Source organism: Corythoichthys intestinalis, chromosome 14 (genome assembly GCF_030265065.1).
Source record: "Corythoichthys intestinalis isolate RoL2023-P3 chromosome 14, ASM3026506v1, whole genome shotgun sequence".
NCBI lineage: Eukaryota > Metazoa > Chordata > Actinopteri > Syngnathiformes > Syngnathidae > Corythoichthys > Corythoichthys intestinalis.
In genome coordinates this window covers 22,767,774-22,790,229 of record NC_080408.1, presented here as the reverse complement: position 1 = coordinate 22,790,229, position 22,456 = coordinate 22,767,774, and the positions used below count along the sequence as shown (strand labels likewise).

The window sequence follows — 22,456 nt, the reverse complement described above, 5'->3', positions numbered from 1 at the left end:
AGAGTGACATTTGCTTTGCTCAGCCAAAACCTGAGGACCGAAGAAACAAGATGGATATACATAATTTTTTTTCCCCCAAACCTAAGCTTTCAAAAGCGACAACTACTGAGCGAGAACCAAGGATTGAAGATGTGGACCATGAAACACCGCCAAAATGGTGAGCGGAGTTTCAGTTGGTCCTACTAAAGACGCTAGTTGTACAACAGAGCCACGACCGGGCGTACCATATTCAATGGAAGACGTCCTTGACCAAAAGCATAGCTGTCTGATTTAGCCTGATTTAGAATTCCCCTTAACAGTGATGGGACACAAAAAAAAAAACGCTCCATTTTCAATGTATGATTATTAGGGCTGTCAAAATAATCGCGTTAACGGGCGGTAATTAATTTTTTAAATTAATCACGTTAAAATTTTTGACGCAATTAACGCACATGCCCCGCTCAATCAGATTGAAATGACAGTACAGTGTAATCTCCACTTGTTGTGTTTTTTGGAGTTTTGTCGCCCTAGGCTGGTGCTTGGGTGTGACCCATGAGCATTGTGTAATTATTGACATCAAAAATGGCGGGCTACCAGTTTATATTTTGATTGAAAATTTTACAAATTTTATTTAAACGAATATATTAAAAGGGGTTTTAATATAAAATTTCTATAACTTGTACAATTTAACACAAGGTAAAAGTGGTTCACATCACATGAAAATAAGCAAGATAATTTTAGTCTCCCATACACTCTGTCCAAATTTCTCTAAAATTAGAGGGGGAGTAAATTTAACTGAAATTAATCCACAGCTGGCTGAATACTGAAAATATTTCTAAAACAGCAGCCTGGCTAATGATAAAGTATAATTTTGCTTTAGCACTAAGTCATATAAGCTCTATGTAAATAACCGCTAGCTTGCAGTTGCGCTAAGTCTACGTGCTTATGCTGTTGAAAAAAATCATCTCAACAAACCTCTGTTTTACTTCACGTCTTCGCTGTCTTTTTCTTCTGACCCGAAAGGCTTTTGTCTTTGCATGACGTTGACTTGTCCCCATAACGTCGCTCAATTGCGGAGGGTAAAAATAACACCTTCAGGTAGCTCGCTGGTCTGCTGTGTGGTGAGACTAGGGTCCGTGGTGAAATTATCGCATCACAGGAAAAAGAAAACGGGCAGAAGGCACACTAGAAAAATACTTTCATTATTATTTAAAGACTTATTATGAACAGTTTTGTTGTTCTTTTGTTTTATTGTTTTGTATAATTTTTTGAATACTGCTTTCATGAAATATTATTTGAATATTTTTCTTGACGCCCTTTTGGACGCTGGTGCGCCCTTAAGCGGTTGCTTAAATTGCCTTATGGGCGGCACGGGTCCGCGTCTTGCCGCTTAGGAAGGAATTGCAGAACTCTAGCCAAGATCTGATTTGGACACGTGCTAAAATATGATCAGTCAGCCCCAAAAATCAGATTTAAGAAGGTATCCAATTGGAATCAGATATGCCTGAAGTCTGAACGCAGCCTTTAGTGCAAATGGTGAACATTTTGAATGGCTACACCCATTGGACACCGCCAACATAACGTACTGTACCTTTGTCAAATGAAATCAAACCTTCCAGAAATATTTTTAATTGTGACAACACAATACAGTGATATGCTCTACCTAATACACACATACTATCCCCTTCGTGTCTTGCATTTTGTTTTCCCATTTCCCTTGAAGTCCGATGAATATTTACTCTTTTTTTTTGTATATCCCATTTCATTTCCTCAAATTACATATGCACATTTAAATAACACGAACATTGTTTTGAAGAACAATACATGTTTTGGGAAAGAACCATTTGCAATGTCACAACTTGTTGCCAAACTGCACTGATCAACACAAACATGAGTACGGTCTCACAAATAAATGTGATCATGTACAACACATCAACAGTGACTCAAAACTGAACAAACCTGGTGAATCCTGAAACGGTATGTTTGAGGGACAATATGCAGTACTTTTCTTCGGAGATGATTTCTACGCTTTTAGATGGGAACATGCACACATAAACACTTGGCCGTCTTTTTCTATGTTGGAGAGAACAGGGTTGGTTGTCACGTGTGGTATGAGGCAAATTTTCTGTTTTTATTTTAAACTTTCACTGCAATGATTATCACTTGTAGACGTTCATTCCATTTGAACTGGGACTGAACCCTCCCACTTCAAATGGATTGGATGTCTAGCGCTTGCTAGCTGTTAGCTTGGCTTTTAGCTAAAAACGAGCTGGAGTGGCTAGCTGTTAGCTTAGCGTTAGCTAAAAACATGAGCTGGGGTTTGTTGTCACAGGATCAGCAGTTCAAATGATCAAAACTAGAGGTCGACCGATATATCGGCTGGCCGTCAGCCAGTTAACAAAAAAACAGCCGATAAGAAAGGATTTTGTTCAGGCAAATGTGGCCACTGCTGACTGACGGTAGGACCCCTGAAGGACCCTGCAGCAGCTCAAAGTCTACTACAGGAACTTCAGGCTTACCTGTTTTGTGAATATTGTAATGCAATTTTTCTTTAGCCTTTTAAAGTGTTTGAGTGATCCTTACATGTGAAATGTAACTCGTAGCGTTAGCATAGCATTAGTTTTAGCATGGTGAGCAACCTCTTAAACTCTCACTCTCTCACTTGCTTACATCTGGTCGTGCTGTCCTGGTGGGTTTAATCATTTGGAAATACTGTTCTCGCTGAGTGTTTATAATTGTAAAAAGAAGTGCTGCGTTCGTTGGTTTGGTAGCACTATACCAAATTACTCCTTAAAGTCTCAGGTCATCAAAATAAATGTCTTTCATAATCCACGTGCTTATATAAAATATATATATTTCGGCCACAAATATTGGCATTTGAAAATCGGTCAACCTCTAATCCAAACCATTTTACTTGTCACTGTCACAAGTTTTGAGACACTTTCTCATCTGCCTCAAAATGTCCGACCAAGGGTGTACAGGGCACAGTCAAATTGTTTTTCAGCAGCTCTCAATTGTGTAAATCATATAAATAGAATTTTAAAAAAACAAAAAAAAAACGAGAAAATAAATATAAAGCAGTAACCCACAACAGTGTGCAGTCAGTGGGCATGCCGACTTTGCATATTTAGAAAGTGAAGACCCTTTGTATGTAATTATTGTTTCAGAACATTTATTTATGGAATAAATTTTATGTTGAGTATCTCTAAATGAGTTGTTGTATGTACATGATACCCTGAAATATGGATGTTGTGTTTTGGTGAAGCAACATTAGCTGCTTTCGGACTGTAGGAGCCTGAGTCGTTAGTTCCTATGACTATAGACCCTACTCACATGACGTCACAACCACGCCTCCGCGCCATATTGTCCGTCTACTCGTCGTTTTGACGCATTACCGCTACGTAAATTCCTCCTATTATGGCGTGTTTTTCTGCTCGTTAACATTAATAATCAAAATGGTGAAGGCGTGTGTGGCGGTGGGTTGCAATAACAGAGAAGATAGACGGAGAGACTTGACGTTCTACCGTATTCCGAGAGACCCGGAGAGGAGAGCGAGATGGACTGCTGCAATTCGACGAGAAAACTGGGCTCCAAACGATTACCACGGATTATGTAGTAGTCATTTTATATCTGGTAAGATGCATTTAATATATATTTAGAGGGTTTTGGGCTGACAACCACAATTAAGATTATTGCGAGGCTAATCGTCGACAACATACAGTTTCAAATTCAAGATGCTTATTTCTTCCACCGTCATTACATTTTGAATAATATTTAGCTGGTACCAAGTGAAAGAAGCTGGCCTCGTCTACAGATCATCAGTTAAACAGGTGTGTCCAAACCTTTTGCAAAGGGGGCCAGATTTGGTGTGGTAAAAATGCGGGGGGCTACCTTGGCTGATTTACATAGAACAATATATTTAAACAAATGTTAGCAAGCCCTTCTGTGTGTCACATTTGTTTTATTATTTCATTTTTTTCATAATTTCAACAGTCTTGTCTTTGTGGCTTTCTCTTTCGACACTCGGGCTCTTGCGAAATACTGCTGCTGTGAAATTAAACTAGCTTCAAGTTGCTATAATTTCTCGCTGCGTATCTTCCCTGTAATGTCGTACATGTCAGCGTGACTTGTTATTATCACGTCACATCAAACTCTTTGAAAACAGCGACTGTCTCTTTGCAAATGAGGCAGACACAGTTGTTGCGTGTTTTATTGAAGAAATAGTCCAATATCCACCTATCCTTGAAGCGTCGGCCATCGCAGTCAATTTTTTTTTTTTTGGGATTGTCGCCATTTTAGAAATCACACAGGGTAATGTTGCTTAGAGTGCTGCTCTTAATGTTTTTCAAAGTTTCGTGAAAATAGGCCGAGTTTCTGTGGAAAAGATAGTTGGAGATATCAGGGTAGCAGATGTCAGGCAGAGAGGGCGAAGACAGCGCGTCAAAAAATATCGATTTAGGCATCAAATATGGATCTGGCGAATGGATAGACTGAAGCTTTTCCACATAACGCCTTTTATGCAACGCATCCAATGAGTTTACAGCGTCTGAAAGCACTGGGGCTTCGCTCTATAAACTGAACGACTGATTGAAACCATTGAGAATAGGGCTAAACAGAGACGGACAATATGGCGGCCAGATACAGCGACACGTCATTCTGTGATGTCGGTGAGTAGGGTCTACAGGCCTCTCCAGTAGTTTTTGAAAAAATCCTTCACCAGGTAGTCGCACGTGGGTACTGCTCTGATACAAACTGTTGTGACGTTGTAGTCTGCGCCAGTGACGCATTATTTACCCGCTACAGCCACCTCTGGCAAAATTAAACTCAGGTAGGTCACTTTTATAGATTTTGAGTCACTTCCTATTAGCGCCGGGTGGTATACCGAAAATTTACCGTTACCGAAATTCTTCACGATGACAGACATAATTTTGACCATGTCGGTAAATTCGGTAATTTAGTAAAACAAGAAAATAGTCTTTTCATTCCGCTTTGACTCTGTGTTGTTCGGCTATGTTCATTCCCCTTTAAGAAAGCAGTCAGTGTTCTTATGTGTCAAGTCATGTGGTTATCAGGAACTCAAACATTAACAGAAGCCTGGTAGGCTAACGCTAGCGGCTAACGCTACAAGCAAACGTGATGGAGTCTGGCTTAAGGGAGCTTTGCCAAACTTTCACCAGACATTAAGTAGACTCTTGGCAGCCTCCAAACGGGCTTTCATCTGCTTTCCTCCCTGGTTCTCACGATTTCAGGAGAGGGTGCTTTCTACTGGAAGCTAGGCCACAGGCTAACTAAAACTCAAAACGGCTGAACTAAATGAGTGGATTGGGCCAACTTCATCTGGCAATTAGTATGTCGTGTTATTTTGTATCTGTGTGTGTGTGATGTCTTTCATATCTTTCATGTGGGTAAAGCATTCAGCATGAATTATAATGCAACAGTGAAGCCTATAATATGACCGTTTAATGGCCACAGCTATTTTTCTGTATGTGCTTGCTTCATTCTTTGTCATTATTGCCCTGATAAAATCTTAAATGTTTCATTGGCAAAAGAGCAATATAGCTTTAATGTGTGTGTGCGTGCATGTATTTAGAAAATGCTCTGGGGGGAAAAAAAACCTGAAACCTTGAAGTAAAACACTTGTGTTGAGTAATTATGTCCCAGCAGCCATTAACAATAAGTTGTCTGAAGTGTTTTGTTCAAACTGTCATTTGTGTTACAATGACATGTTTGTTCAAGTCATAAAAGCTGTTAGAAATGTTCATACTTGAATTCTTATGGTTTAAGAGAAATTTTTATATACTTAATGTTTATACTGCATGTATAATTGTTTAAATATGTAAAATTGAAATCTGGTAAATAAATCAACGAGAAACATTTATCATCATCATTTATCGTTATCGATGTAAATCTGCTCAATTTACCGTGATACGTACTTTAGGCCATATCGCCCAGCCCTACTTCCTATTAATTTGGGGACATTCCTGGGTCACTTCTCGTTCAGTAACACAAACTCAAGAGGAAGTGATTTGCAAATGGCCCTAAATCAACAGGAAATGACCCAAAATCTAGTATGTTGTATATTGTAGAATGAATTCCTGACCCACATATCGATAATTGTTGTATCGTGTGATCGTTATCGTGAGCCTTGTATCGTAAGGTAGCCAAAGGTTCCCACCCCTAATTCAAATATTTTGCCTCATGAATTAGGCCACCTGATTGGTCCGATGATATGTATGTCAATCAATCACTCGGGAAGTATCATAAGAAAACGAGTCGTTGAACAGAAAGCACTGTTGTGATTATGGGAACATACTCAGTTGCACGTTTTCATCACCATAAAAATAGTTAAAAATGAAACTGGTGTCAAATCCCAGCCGATAAATCGTGATAATGTGACAACCAACCCTGTCCTCCCATACATGCAGGCAGGCAGGGTCTTCTCACTCCAAACGTTGAGTAAAGTTTTCCGGGAAAAGTCCCTTTTGAGCTCTGCTTCCTAGCGTCATCCAATCGCTTTGCTTAAATCCCGTCAGCCAGCCGGCTTCCTGTAGTGGCGGACGCAAAGAAGACAAGTTTTGAATCCAGCTTACTCGGTTGATGGAGTCGCGAGATGCTCACCTGATCCTCCGCCGAGGCGGTGGGAACCACCAGAACCACGTCGCCTTGCTTCAGGTCCAGCTCATCGCTGTTGGCTGCCTCGAAGTCGTGCATCGTCTCCACCTGTGCGAGATCACACCGAAACTAGCTATATGCTCATAATAACTATCAGTGTCATTGACTATGCTAGACGTCCAATCATTTGGCACTTACAGTGCCCTCCATAATTATTGGCACCCCTGAAAAAGATGTTTTTTAGCTTCTAATAATTTTTTTTTTTTAATTCAAATAATATGGGACCTTAATGGAAAAAAAAAAGAGAAAAATCCAACCTTCAGTACAAGTGCATTCATTCAGTGGGGAAAAAATCCCACATAAAGAAGAAATTATTTGACATCAAATAATGTGTGTCACAATTATTAGCACCCCTGGTGTTAATACTTTGTACAACCCCCTTTTGCCAACAAAACAAGGTCTGGGGACTGAGATGGCCATGGGAGGAGCTTGATTTTGTGTCTGGTGAACCATTTCTGTGTAGATTTGGCCATATGTTTAGGGTCATTGTCTGGCTGAAAGACCCAGTGACGACCCATCTTCAGCTTTCGGGCAGAGGGCAACAGATTTTTAATTTAAAATGTCCTGGTATTTCAAAGCATTCATGATGCCATGCACCCTAACAAGGTTCCCAGGGCCTTTGGAAGCGAAACAGCCCCACAGCTTCACTGACCCACCCCCATACTTCACAGTGGGTATGAGGTGCTTTTCAGCATGCGCATATTTCGTGGCACGCCAGACCCACTTAGAGTGTTTGTTGCCAAAAGCTCAATCTTTGTCTCATCTGACCAAAGCACACGGTCCCAGTTGAAGCCTGGGACTGTGTGTATTTTTGTCTGAGGCCAAGATTGAGCTTTTTGGCAACAAACACAATCAAAATCAAAATCTGTTGCCCTCTGCCCGAAAGCTGAAGATGGGTCGTCACTGGGTCTTTCAGCAAGACAATGACCCTAAACATACACAATCTACACAGAAATGGTTCACCGGACACAAAAATCAAAATCAAAATCAAGCTCCTCCCATGGCCATCTCAGTCCCCAGACCTTGTTTTGTTAGCAAAACGGGGTTGTACAAAGTATTAACACCAGAGGGTGCTAATAATTGTGACACACATCATTTGATGTCAAATAATTTCTTCTTTATGTGGGATTTCCCCCCCCCACTGAATGAATGCACTTGTACTGAAGGTTAGATTTTTCTCTTTTTTTCCATTAAGGTCCCATATTATTTGAATTTTAAAAAATTATTAGAAGCTAAAAAACACATCTTTTTCAGGGGTGCCAATAATTATGGAGGGCACTGTATAAACTAAATGAAAGCTTTTTACATGGGTTTATCACTTGTAGATGTCCAATCCATTTGCACTGGGAGGGTGACAGCGAATGAACAGCCAACCCCAACTGATTGGACGTCTACCACCTTTGACAAAAATGATTTTACTTTAAGTTAAAACACTGAGAAATACTGAGAACCTGATTAATATTCCCTGGCAGGAGATATGAAGCAGTACAGACAGTATCAGTGCTGTTCCTTAGCCAGTATGGCGTTTTTCTTAGAGTTGTCCAGATCACATATTTTTGCACGAATCAACTGATTTTGACGATCTGCTTATATAGACTACCAATCCGATTCCTCAGGTTATTAAGGAGGGGGAAAAAAAGCACATACGACTGTCAGATATTTCCATACTTCGGACATCTTCACTCTTGTGTGATACTTAAATGCCTATGACAGCAAAAAGCATGTTTATTTCATATTTCACGTGGTATTTTATGCTCCTGAATGAAATGGACCTCTTGGATGTGTGTGGGAGAATTCGATTTATTTATTCAATTTTTTGGAATCCCGCACCAATAAAATGAGTGACTTCCTGGATTTAGGAAGAATGCGAATGTGACGTCACCCGATTCATCATCTCACAATACAGCCATTAGCCATAGCATGCAGAAGGGCTGCGGATTCAGCAGATTTTGCGGATTAATTCATTTATTTTTAGCATCACGCCAGACCAATGTGCTGCAGGCTTTTGTTGCTGCACCAGGGAGAGTGGTGTGCGCCTTTTTGGATTGCCAAAAGATCCTTGTTTACCGCGATGGGCAAAGCAAGTCCGACAACCGAGGAACCATTGGACGGGCAAGGAAGCAAGCTTTTTGTTTTTTTCTTATGTCAAATGCTGGGATCAGGGTACACGTTTTAATAAGAAGGTGGTTTGCATTTTGCAGGTGACAATACTCCTTGTCCACCAAGAAGGCCACAAGGCCGACGACCGGCGGCTTGCCGCACACCCCCCTTAGAGCTCTTTGCGTGCCCGCCCCACATAGCGCTTTGCCCCGAGCAGCCCCCCCGCTCCAACGTCGGCCGATTTATCCAACGAGAATGCGCTATTTTCGACGTTCATTCCCCTCTCTGCCGGCCCGCTGGGGCAGCAGTAGAATGACGAGCAGGAACTTGCTCGCTGCTGTTGTTCTGTCAAATTTTGTTTTGCACCCCATCAGAAATTGCAACTTTGTGTTAAAAATGGCCGCGAATACAGCGGTTACAAAGTAAACATTACAAACTTTCTTTAAATTAAGGAATATTTACTTACGTTTGCTCATGGACGGACATGTAGAAAAGTTTGTCCTCAGACACAACAGACATGTTAGCTGCACACAACAACTGCACGCCGCTCTCTTACTGTCTTCACAGTGTCGTTAAGTATTAATTTACACCATATTCGTGTTGAACATGTACGTTTACGATGTTACTTGTTTATTTAGAACCTGTGGATAACATTGAGAGTCCAACTACATTTAAAAGAGGGCTTATTCACCGCCACAACAGCTTTGGGAGCAAAATATTATAAGGGTGAAAAATTTGCCAAGAACACCACAGGCTGGCTGATCGGTGGAGACAATCAACCCCGCCGCCGTGTGTCGCATGAGTCGAGGTGGTTTTGTGTGATTTTTTTGTTTTCGAAAGACGAGAAAAAGACTTCGAAACGCCGCTCGATTCAAGTTAGCATGTCGGCTAGCTGTCACTCCTCCTGTTTTGTTTACGCTCTTTTCTCCGTCTCCTAAGCTGGGGCAGGGAAATGACAACAGCCGGACTAACTCCGGTGGCATTAAATACTGTTCGGAAGGTGCAAGAAGTAACTTTGATTCATACCAACTTGTGAAAAACTGACCTTGTACATGAAGTCGTCAGGGAGTCCCCCTGGACACGAACTCGGGTTTTTGACTGGTTGCTTGTCGGACACTGCGCCATTGTCGCTAATAGCAGACGGTGAGATTATGTCCGCGTCGCGATCGTCATCACCTTCGTTGCTCGAGGCTGGCTCGATCACCACAGATGGGATGGGCATGGTTTCCTGCAAAAATATGCTAATTGTCTTTTTTTGTCAGATTTGCTATACTTGAAAACTAGTCAACCAAGGGAAATGGCATTTTCAGTTTTTTTTCCCTTTCTCTAAATCAGTTGAAACAAAGAACAGTGGCAGAAAGGTACACAGTAGTGTTGCACCGATGCCGATACTAGTATCGATACAGCACCAAAAAGAAATTATCACTATCAGGTAGTATTAAAAAAAAAAAATGACGTGCCGATGCTGTGGAATATGTACTTTTCAAGATCTAGTTCCAACCGCTCCCCTCCCCAAGATGGCTGCCAGGTACGCACACCGCCGCAAACGAGAATACTTTTTGCTGTGATGTGCAATGAGTTTATCACTGGTAGACGTCCAATCTAGAGGTGCAACAATTAATCGACAACTAATAAATTACCAAATTAATTGACAACTATTTTGATAACCAATTAATAGTTTAGGAACTTCTTCACCTTAAACTTCAATGTCTAAATTCTTTAAATTACAACATATATATAACTTCTCAGTTATATAGTTTAGTTATCAGATTACTTAGTTTTTGTTAAGTCAAAGTAAGACATGAACAAAAATCTGCTTTTACTTTGGAAAGCAATTCACATTTTTGCCAATTTTTGGACATCTTACCGTTTAGTTTCTTAATAAGGCTGCAACAAGTAACTGATTTATCAATTTTTAATTTTGATCATCGATACAGTTGTAGACTACAGTTAAACCAGGAAGCTGTAATAAAATATTATTTTTGAAGGAAATAGTCATCCATTTTGTCTTCATTGTTACTTACAACATGCTGAAAACAACCTCAAGGTAAATTGTGAAGGTAATTGAAAACAGTGACATTTATCAGATTAATCGATCAATTGTTTAATTAATCGTCCGATTAGTCGATTATGAAAATAATCGTTTCAGCCCAAGTCCAATCCATTTAAAGCGGGAGAGTGGCATGAGCCGCATGAATGAATGAACGAATGAATATTCTGCTATCCCTCCTACTTCAGATGGATTGGACGTCTAGCGCCGTCAATTGCAGCCACTGAGTACATAACAGATGCTTTGACATCAATGATATAATCCTATAAAAAAAAACTCTAGTTGTGACTTAAATTAAATGTCAATTAATTGACTTTGATGGGAACATCACCCCTACCAACATGACCGCCCTGAGACCATTTTGGTAGGGGCGATGAAAGGCCTTTTCATGCTTCAGCTGGGGAATTGAAATTAGTTTATCACTAGTAGGCGTTCAATGCATATTAAGTAAGAGGGTAGCAGCAAATGAACATTCAAACGGACTGGATTTCTAGCACCATTTATAGTACAAAATGAGTTAAGCTGTGTCTGACCAATCCATAATGACTTAATGATAGCAATGACTTCACAGTCAAATACAGTAATTTTTGCACCATAAGGCGCACCTGACTATAAGTCGCCACCCATCAAATTTGACACGAAAACAGCATTTGTTCATAGATAAGCCGCACTGGACTATAAGCCGCACCTGTCCTCACTGTATTATGGGATATTTACACCAAAAGATATCAACTGGTAACACTTTATTTGACAGCCGCATCATAAGACCAAATGCCATGGATCTTTGAACCAATTGGCTGCAAAGCTTCAAGAAGTTTAATTTGGCCATCACTGTTCCCTTAGGGCAGTACTTCTCAAATAGTGGGGCGCGCCCCCCTGGGGGGGGGGGGGGGGCGCAGAGCGATGCCGGGGGGGCGCGTGTGACCTCGGGGAACATGCTTTTTTTTTTTTTCTGCCGTACTGGAATAAAGTGTACTTGCGCATCCACTCAGTGGGTGGCAGTGGCGCTCTCATTTTCAGAGTGTGTGCAGTATTTTTGAACAAAGGAAGAGCACTCATCACACAGAAAACAAATATGAAGAGCAGTGCGCCGCCGCCGTTTTCGAAAGCCGTTTTCCGACCGGACTCACTCACGCAGCGACCCACTGTCTTGTCCGGTTCTTACGCCACCGCCCGATTAGTGCCATTTTTGGCTTGGGATCGTCACGACGACCGCCCTCACCTACGGTTCTACCTCGGCCGCCGAGAATGCGCTTTGTTCGTGCCGTTTGCCTTTTAGCTTTGACTTTTAATACTGTGGGTGATGAGGAAAGACTGTTTACTGTGTCTAAAAATAATTATAGCGGACCGCCAGAAGCCAAATCAATTAAGACGCCACTTAAAGACATTCGACTCCAATCTCATTGATAAGCCGCTTGATTGTTTTTCAGCGAAAACGTGCCGAATATTGCCAACAATCGTCCTGCTTTGTCAGTGTTATATCAGTAAACCAGTGAGCATTGTTAGCATGCTCATTGCAAAATGACTCCACACCATTGCAAAGGAGGTAATACTGAGTGTGAGCAGCAAAAATAAAAACTGTCCTTCTGTCCAAGGACACTCTTTTTTTCCTTTATTCATTTTTGTTTTTTCGGTCAAATTTTTTGGCATATTGTCCTCATGAGTGAATGTTTCTAATCAATTTGAATTTGTTATTATTTACTGATTTTATTACATTTTATTTTTCTGTATCAAATGGTCAAAAATGTACCTTGAGTGTATTTTTACAGTTTGAATGTGACTTTTTTTTTTTTAATTCAGGCAAATTGATGCACGTCAAGTCTTCTGTTACAAACAAAACAATGTTAATAAAGTTATACTTTATTATAAGTTGATCTGTTACTTTTTTTCTTTATTAGAAAAAAAGGACACAATATTAGGCAGATGCGTATTTATAATAGTAATTTTATAGACAAATAATACTATTTACAGCGGCGGCAGAGAGTTTGGGGGGGCGCGAAACATTTACGTCTTGCTTGGGGGGGCGTAGCAGAAAATAATTGAGAAGCACTGCCTTAGGGAGACAGTCAACCTCTGCTGCTTCCTGCTGTCAACACTGTTGTCTTCCAACATGCCTCCTAGCATGCATTGCAGCGCTACAGATGTAAATAACAAATCAAAATTCATGTTCTGTGCTAATTTTTTCTTCAATTACTGTTCTAGTTTCATTAATAGATATTTATGGAATTCAGTATCACTTTATTTGACAGTGGTGCCATAAGACTGTTATAAGACCATCGTAATTATGACATGACACTGCCATGAGCATTAATGAATGTTCATGACATATGTCAATTTGTGTCATCCGGCAAATTATCTCCCTTTTGAATGGATGTAAAAGATCCGAGCTGGACATAAATGGAGATAGTGAAATAATTTGCCAAATGACAATGACATCTGTCATAAGAATTCATTAATGCCCATGATAATATCATGTCATAATTATGATGGTCTTATGACGCCACTGTCAAATAAAGTGTTGCCTATTAACCCAAATAAATAAATAAGCCACACGATTCAAAATGAGGGAAAAAAGTAGCGGCTTGTAATCCGAAAATTACGGCAAATATGCAGTAATCTGGTATTGAAAGAAAATAATACACACTTTATCTTTTAAAAATAAACAAAAAAATGTATCGATACAGTATAGGCATCACCGTACAGCCGGCCAGGTGTTGGTGCAACACTAGTGCACATGCTTGTATTCTACATCTACGAAACATTCCTGCTGTGTATTAAGACATTACCGAAGTTTCGTCCACAGGACTTTCCTTCTTTTCTTCTGGAACAGAAACAGATTCCTGGAAAAAAAGTGATTTTAAGATCATTTTTGGAAACATGAAAACTATTATGGACCGCTTGTGTTGGAAATCAGAAGCAAACTTAAACCACCAATGGAAAACATTGAAAGCCTGACAAGAACTTAAAGTGATCTTCCAAGGTCGTGGAATTGACAATTATGAAAGGTGTTCTTCAACTCACAAAGGGCTTTTCGTCCAGCGGAGCGGCACAACTTCCTGCTTCTTCATCAACCAGGGATGCCGGGGGCACTTCTTCACCAGCATCAGGCTCTGAATTTGGCATCTCCGAAGCATCAACCGCTCCAGCTTTTACTTCATTCTTGTTCAAATAAACAATACAAAAGATGAAAGTCTTATTAGACTCGATATCAACTGTAACAGTACCATTGTCTCGACTATGAGTCTCACTTTATTCCATACTTTGGCCGAGGCTCCGACTTATACACAAGTGTGACTTATATTATGTTAAAATATAGAATTTGATCATTTCTGAAATGTTGTAAACAAGACCCACAACCAGCCACGAGAGGGCGCTTTTGGCTTATAATTAAGAAAGTCAGGAAATTGACACTCTTGCAGTACTGACTTCTTTTAAATCTTTACATATTTATAGTTTGCCTGGTCCTGCGACTTATACTCAAGTGCGACTGTTTTTTTTTTTGTGTTTTTTTGGAAGAGTAGTCTATGTGTATCAATAGACTTCATGATGTATTGACGGGGCGCGGGGCCGATTCATAGGGGGGCCTATCTTTGTCAAAGCTGACCGAGTGGAAACACAAAGAGCTTTTTACGATGAAAATTCTTGTGAATAAATGCTTAAATCCCTGAATTATTTATAGATATGAATGTAAAACAGTCCCACTTCTTGGTTAGAAGCAAAAAAAATCGGACAGTTAGCATTTATATGTCAAATGTGATGCTAGTCTTTAAGCCAATTTGGCGCAGCCTTATCACAACAAAGAGCTTTTTACGATGAAAATTCTTGTGAATAAATGCTTAAATCCCTGAATTCTTTATAGATATGAACGTTAAACAGTCTCGATTCTTGGTTAAAAGGAAAAAAAATGGGCAGTAAGCATTTATTTTACATGAATATGTCAAATGTGACGCTAGTCTTTTAGCCAATGTGGCGCCGCCTTATCGCAACAAATAGCTTTTTACGATGAAAATTCTTTTGGCTAAATGCTTAATTCCCAAAATTCTTGATTCCTAATTCTTGGTTAAAAGAAAAAAAAAAACGTGCAATTAAGTATTAATTTACGCCATATTCGTGTTGAACATGTATGTTTACAATGTTACTTGTTTATTTATTTAGCACCTCTGGATAACATGAGAGTCCAACTAAATTTAAAAGAGGGCTTAAGTATTTGACATACAGTGGGGCAAATAAGTATTTAGTCAACCATCAATTGTGCAAGTTCTACTTGAAAAGATTAGAGAGGCCTGTAATTGTCAATATGGGTAAACCTCAATCATGAGAGACAGAATGTGAAAAAATGTATATCTTCCATTTTCTAATAATTGCTCCCACAGTTGATTTCTTTACTCCAAGCGTTTTACCTATTGCAGATTCAGTCTTCCCAGCCTGGTGCAGGTCTACAATTTTGTCTCTGGTGTCCTTCAACAGCTCTTTGGTCTTGGCCATAGTGGAGTTTGGAATGTGACTGACTGAGATTGTGGACAAGTGTCTTTTATACCGATAATGAGTTAAAACAGGTGCCATTAATACAGGTAACGAGTGGATCCTTGTTAGACCTCGTTAGAAGAAGTTAGACCTCTTTGACAGCCAGAAATCTTGTTTATAGGTGACCAAATACTTATTTTCCACTCTAATTTGGAAATAAATTCTATAAAAATCAAACAATGTGATTTTCTGGGTTTTTTTCCTCATTTTGTTTCTCATGGTTGAGGTTTAACCATGTTGACAATTACAGGCCTCTATAATATTTTCAAGTTGGAGAACTTGCACAATTAGTGGTTGACTAAATACTTACTTGCCCCACTGTAGAGCACTGCCCTCAACATGACTCGAAAGCACGGATTTCCACCTCTTTCCCAGTTTTAACGTAGCACCGATTGACCACGGAAAACTGTTCCTTTTAATTTCATAACGGGAACTATTCAACTATTCAAACTGGGAACTATTTTCTCTAGTAGAGGGCACTCATGCTCTTTGGACAAATTATGCTTCATTTCTGTTTTTTTTTTTTTTTTTAACTTGTACTTGGGTACATTTTTTTGATGACTACTTTTACTTGATTTATATTATGTTGAAGTAAAGCTAATCTTACTTGAGTGAAGTTTTTGGCTACTCTACCCAACTCTATTTATAACATGATCAGGGGCTCGTCCGGGATAAATGAAATGGCTTACTCACCATTTTATCAAAATCAGCAAAGAATGATGGGCCAGTGGCATCCTTCAGAATGCATGTTTAAAATAAGACAAGAACTATATCAAATATTTGGGGGGAAAAATAGTGCATAAGTGACATAGACTAAACAATGAACACAGGGAAAGGACCATTTTTAGGAAAAGATAGATGAACTAGATAATAATACAAAGATCGGAAAAGGGAACGAAGTGAAGGAGAATGTAGACAGGCAGGCAAAGATTAACCCTTTCAGGGACAGTGGACATTTATTCAAAAGTTACCATTAGCCAAACTCATTCATTTTCAGCCCAGGTCACAGGATATGTGTTGTGGTAGTAAGTAAAAGAGAGAAATTGATGTTGAAATCAATCATTTGATTGCTTCTAGCTAAAGTTAAAATGGATTGGACGTCTATTGCCGTCATCGGTAGCTATAGAGTTAAGATATGCGAGGTCACAAGAGCTTTAAAATAAGCCAATAAAATTCTAAGAGCTAAATATGTCTATGTTTTTTTGCCCCAAATAAAAAAAAATTGTTTCAATTTAAAAAATCTATTTTGAATTTATATTTTTTTATTGCTCATGATTTTTTATCATTTATAGCTATTGAAATAATTGTTTTTCCCCCGCCAAATGGATTCTTCAGTTCATTTTATTTCAAACTATTTATACTGTATATATTTTGTATTCATTGGATATCAAACTGAGGATCGTAAAATATTGTCCCGTAGGCCGCAATAGGCCCCTGGGCCACAACTTTGAGACCCCATGTCCTGTATGAATGAAGAAAAAAAAAAAAAAAAACACAGTTCGTGCATGAAAGGGTTAATAGTACAGATTTTTTTGGGTCATGTTTATGCAGCATCCTATCAAATGTTAGGTACGGGAAGGAAGCACAACAAAGGTTTGGCGTTGGATCATCTTAGGGTTGACTCGAGGGGTGGAGGGTTGTTAGAATTTCAACTGAAGTCTACTTGCTGCCAAACTAGGACACTAAAAACGGGGCCATGTACCTCTTCCTTTTCTTTAGCTACATCTTGGTACATTTTTCCAAATCTCAGGTTTGCAGTCTCATCTTCAGACATGTCAGAACTTCCTGGTTCCTTAAGGACCTTGGGTGCATTTACATCTTGACGTTCCGTGCCACTCTCGCCGGCTTGCTTCCAGGACACATTGGCATCGTCTGAAGACGACGTGCCAAAAGGATCCCACCCGCTTACCCCGTCTCCTTGGACAACCGAACACTGCACATCTAAACCGGCTCGGTCTCCGAGCTGAGATTCGCGATCGAACGACCCTACGAACTGCGTTTCGGCAAAAGGATCCGAATCGAAGGCGCTTCTTCCCGATGTCTCTGCAAACGGATCTGAATCAAACGCGCCTCCTCCGTGTATGTCGGCGAAAGGATTCGACGTTAACCCTCTTCCTTCTTGCGTTTCGGCAAATGGGTCGGAATCAAACGTGCCTCCGTGTATGTCGGCAAAAGGGTCCGACTCAAATGCGCTTCCTTGCGGATCCGCAAACGGATCCGAATCAAAAGCAACCGAGTCAAACGCTCCTCCTTCCAGTACGTCGGGAAAACAGTTCGAATCCGATACTCTTTCTTCTTTTTCGGCAAAATTGTCTGAATCGTTTGCGCGTCCTTCTTGGACGTCAGCAAAATGACCGCAATCCAGTGCGACTCCTTGTGTTTCTGCAAAGCGATTAGAGTTAAATGAGTATTCTTCCTGTTTTTCTGCAAAAGGCTGGCTCTCGAATGCCCCTCCGTCTCGATATTCCTCCGAGGTTATCGAATTCTTTGAATTGACATCTGCTGTATTTTGCTCATCACTTCTTCCAGTGGTTTCTTGCGTTACGTTAATGTGATCTTCAAGCTCGTCTTCCGCGCTAGCCCAGCCCCCGCCATGAACCCCGTCGCCCCATTCTTCGGCCGTTTCGTATTCTGATCCCGAGCCGTCGGGAGACCTGGAGCGCTTCTCCCTGCACTGTTTGGAGTCGTCCTCAATCTGTTCGCCAAACTCGTTGGTGAAAATCAGACCTGGGGTGGACTTCCTTCGACCTCCCTCCCCTGGCCAGTTTCCCCGCGACTCTGCCTGCCCTGTTTCCAAATCGTCGGCGGTGCCACGGAGAAGTTCGATGGGTGTTTGAGATGGGCCGTCCGGGCTGCTAACCTCATCCTCGGCTGCCTCACTGTCCTTGGAAGGAGGAGGAAGCGCATCTCCGTTGCCTTGGTGATCCCCGCCCTCTGCCCCCTCAGATGCCTCCCCTGCGGCGACCTCCCCTGCTGTGGCATCCCCGTCAGTAGCCGCCGAACCAAAGTCTGCTGACCAGTCAGGGACAAACCCGCCTTCTGAAGCCTGAACAGATGCAGGGAATTAAATGTTAAAGGGAAATACAACACCTCGTAGAAATGACCTTCATGTGAAAGACGGGTGCCCAAACTAGATAGACTTCGCCCACAGACTTCACTATCAGTTGAAGGGAATATTATATTTTCTCGTATTTACTGTTTGACTGTTTGTATTAGTCTAACCCACCCAATATAAAATAAATAGCATTTGTATCATCGTTTAAGAAAAATAAGCAGAATATATTTGATATTATGAACAGTTGGACTTGGAATGATTAGAACAGGACAATGGGCAGATAAGGACAGAAAGATACAGGACGCCTTCTGACCACGGAAGCCCAACGCGCAGAGCCTTTAAAAGTCTGAATGTTTAACTAATCGTAGTCATTTTTTCTCAGGAACCTTTTGTTGACTTGTAATATGATGACCCTGGATCCAGTTTGCTTCCTCGCCTAGGTCTCTTTGCTGTTTTGCCTTGCCGTTTTATCGCTAAATTGTCAACTTGTGTTTCGACGCATTTTTCCAGCTTTCAAAATGGAGTCAGTACAAGGGGTTAAGACTAAAGTGAACGTGCTGAGTCTGGCTTTTTGGGCGGGTTGTTGGGATTCCGCCGGCCCGAGTCGTTGGAATTGCACTAGCACGGTTCCGACGGTTCGGCTGGCGCGATTCCGCCAATCTGGCCAAAAGGTCAGATTCCTTCACAGTTGATGAGAAACGGGGCGCGGGGCCAAAGCCATAACCAAAGCCGTTAGCGAACTAAAACCAAAACAGGCACCTCCTATATATGAGTCTCCATGAGCAACGGCATCAAAAAATTCAAAGTCGTTCCCTAATAAAATCCCGATTAGTTGTTGTATAACAAAACTTAAAATGGCTATAAAATTCTCAGATTTTACATTAGATGCACAAAAATCACCAAATGCAGAGATAATCACCAACGTGCTCAGGATCAATAGCAATATTTTTAACATGTCATATAACTTTCTTTTTTTTTTTAATTTAGTGCAATTTTGACATATTTGAAAACTTCTGTCAAAATAAATAAATAAAGTAGCGAATAAATCATGTTTTAATCAGAAACTTAATACTTGAGGAAAGAATGCAGAATCATCTTAATATTAATTAATTATTTAATTAAGTTGAATTCCAATGTCACTATTGCCTCAGCACGTTTTGCCGGCCATCTGGCCCTCGTTGTTTTTAGATTGAAATGTTGCATTAAAAAAAAATAAATAAATAAATTTGTATAGACGCAGAAATGTCTAAATGACCAGTTTCTTGCCAAAAAACGGGCAGTTGGCCAAATATTACCTGATTATTTGAATGTAAAGTTACGCTTTTGTGTGTGGATACAAAATCCAACATGGCGGCAATCACAAAACAAAGAACTTTTTAAGTTTAAAATTCTTGTAAATAGATGCGTAAATCTCTGAATTTATATAGATATGGACGCAAAACAGTCTATAGTCTTGGTTAAAAGAAAAGAAAAAAAACACGGGCGGTTATCATCTATTTTATGTAAATATGTTAAGCTAAAGTAATGCCAATTTTTTTCCATTCATTTGACTGTTTTCACAACGTTTCAAAGAGCCTGCATGTTGCTATTTAATATAATAATTACCTTGAATCCTCGATCAAATCACTCTTGAGACACTCCGACCTGCTTGTATGCAGTGAAACCTTCGTCCTGTTTCCACCTAAATCTGGCGTTAGAGCGCAACGTGTGTTTGAGTTTATCACATTGAAAGCCAATTCAACGTCGGCCACCTATGAGATGGTGTCAGCTGATAGTGAAGTCTATGCACTAATCCTTTCAGCCCGTCAAAATGGATTGGGCATCTAGAGCCGTCAATGGACTAAAGGAGTGCTCTATAAAGGGTTAAATAAAAATTTATTCCAGCCATTTTTTTTTGTCAGTTATACCCATATAAACGGGATAGACTGGAGTACAAGTGCATGAGATAATGGGTATTAATGACATTACGAGGAAGGGCGGGCAATTTGGGATACTCGTGTTTGATTGGCTGTAATACAGGGTTCCTACATCTCAAGGCAAATTCAATTCAAGACTTTTTAAGACTTGTTAATTATTAATTTGAAATGAAATTCAAGACCTACTCAACAACAAACCAAAATTAAAAAAAAAAAAAAAAAATACACCACGGGACATGAAGTTGTTGCTAGAACTGGAGTCATGCCAACAACGCAGAGAATCAGGAAGTGACATATTTAAAGAGCATACGACATGAGAAAAAAAGTCTTAAATAGCATTATTATGTGAATTAGAATCATATTTTGAGACGATGCGACTTTATACAACAATGTAGCAAAGCGCAGATGACGAGAAATTAGTCTTTTAATCTGCCGGTTAGCCACGCCTACCATTATAGGGCTCTAGCGTCCCCAACAGGTGGATGACGTCAGCGGGAGAATGGGCTCATCGGTTTTACTATTCAGCCCATTGAGGGGGAATTATTCACAACAAGGAAAACACGACGATGAGAGCCGCAAAATGTCATTGTTTCTGTCTCTCTACTCCAATATTTTTAAATTGCCTTTCAAGATGACATGTCTATTATTGGTGCTGGATTCTAGCAAATAAATTTCCCCCAAAAATGCGACTTATACTCTGGTGCGACTTATATATGTTTTTTTCCTTTTCATTGCGCATTTTTTGGTTGGTGCGACTTATAGTCCAAAAAATACGGTACTACTTTTAAGAATTTTCTTAAGGCATCTTTAGTATGTTCTAGTAAACAAAACAAGCTGAAACCGCACGGTAGTACTTTGGGTGTCAACTTCACCTCTTGTAGCACATTTCACCGGTGATAGCACATTTTTGGCCGAACACCAGTTTGTTTTTTCCTACTCTCGTCTCATCCCGTCTGTCCTGTTCACTTTGCTTTTGCTGCTTGTTTTGTGACATATCGACAGTGCTCTCATGCTCAATAATGTTCCTCTCGGGTTCAAATTGAAAGGGCTGAACAGATGACACGTTTATGTCACTAGAGTCATACTCTGGACGACCGGCAAAGTAACCCAGTGATGTCACCGGCCTGCGACGTCGGCAACCATGGCGACCTACAAGTTAAAAGTAATTTTACAAATTGTATAAAAACGAAGACATCAAGAGGGGTTTTAATATCAAAGTATTTTACCTCATAATAACGTTTATCTTTTAAGAACTACAAGTCTTTTTATATCTGTGGTTCCCTTTAAGACTTTTCAAGGATCTGCGGGAACCCTGTAATAGTAACACCATTGACAAAATGTCTGCCAACATGCCAGGCAACCACTTGTCAGAAATACTAGCTTTTATTTCCATGTTTCTCCACTATTACACATCAGAAAACTTAAATTCTACGATTTTTAATTTATTAAACAAGATGTGCATAATAAAGGTGTCGTCTTCCCCTTTAAAGTTGGACTATACCACTCCACGACAGTGCTGCTGCCATAGAATCTGTTTGCACATTATGTGTTCAGTCTAACACCAAATTGCACAAACAAGTCCTTGTTAGGCATAAATGTCATGTTAAGTAAATTGAGTGTGTACTTACAGTCTGGGCTGGCTGAGCCTAGGAGGGAGTAGAAAGACACACTTGACATATAAAATTATTTCATTGACAAACTAAGTGCAACTAACAAATGTACTCACCGACCACGTATCCCAAGGCACAGCAGTCTTGGAGAAGAGAGTATGTTTTAACACAAAATCCGATTCAGTCAGATAGATAACGTTAAAAATATTCATATTCAACATTAAGATAAAATATAAAAACAACCTGCGGTACTGGCGACACACTTTCATCTGGTTGGAAGGCGTCAAAATCGAGATCGAGGAGAGATTCTCCTGGCCTCTCATTGGGCTGCGGACACACAAGAAGCTGTTAGCGAGGTGATTGGACTCGTTTTTCTGGGAAGGCTAAGAGACCTGGGATGGCGACGGCGCTGGTAAAAACTCTCCTCCAAACAGGTCTATGATTTGCTCCTCCACCACCTCCTTGGAAGGGGTGACTTTGGGGGGCGGAGGCACTGGAGGGCCCTTTTTCATCTGCCAGACAGCAAAATGTCCATTATTCAACAGACGTC

The 22,456-nt window shown here is 40.3% G+C and overlaps 1 protein-coding gene across 1 annotated transcript in view; it reads right to left on the bottom strand.

Annotated features, from left to right (window-relative positions):
* Positions 1 to 1,567: 1,567 nt before the first annotated feature.
* amph (amphiphysin) overlaps positions 1,568 to 22,456 on the bottom strand; it is a 53,413-nt gene continuing 32,524 nt past the window's right edge. Inside the window, exons 11-21 of the mRNA XM_057857291.1 lie at positions 22,299 to 22,418; positions 22,150 to 22,233; positions 22,023 to 22,049; positions 21,925 to 21,942; positions 18,186 to 18,371; positions 16,019 to 16,060; positions 13,823 to 13,960; positions 13,588 to 13,641; positions 9,797 to 9,979; positions 6,598 to 6,699; positions 1,568 to 6,524 (exon numbers count right to left, since the gene is read on the bottom strand). Of these exons, the coding sequence (XP_057713274.1) occupies positions 6,420 to 6,524; positions 6,598 to 6,699; positions 9,797 to 9,979; positions 13,588 to 13,641; positions 13,823 to 13,960; positions 16,019 to 16,060; positions 18,186 to 18,371; positions 21,925 to 21,942; positions 22,023 to 22,049; positions 22,150 to 22,233; positions 22,299 to 22,418 (1,059 nt within the window). The 3' untranslated portion in view covers positions 1,568 to 6,419. The remainder of the gene's footprint in view (positions 6,525 to 6,597; positions 6,700 to 9,796; positions 9,980 to 13,587; positions 13,642 to 13,822; positions 13,961 to 16,018; positions 16,061 to 18,185; positions 18,372 to 21,924; positions 21,943 to 22,022; positions 22,050 to 22,149; positions 22,234 to 22,298; positions 22,419 to 22,456) is intronic.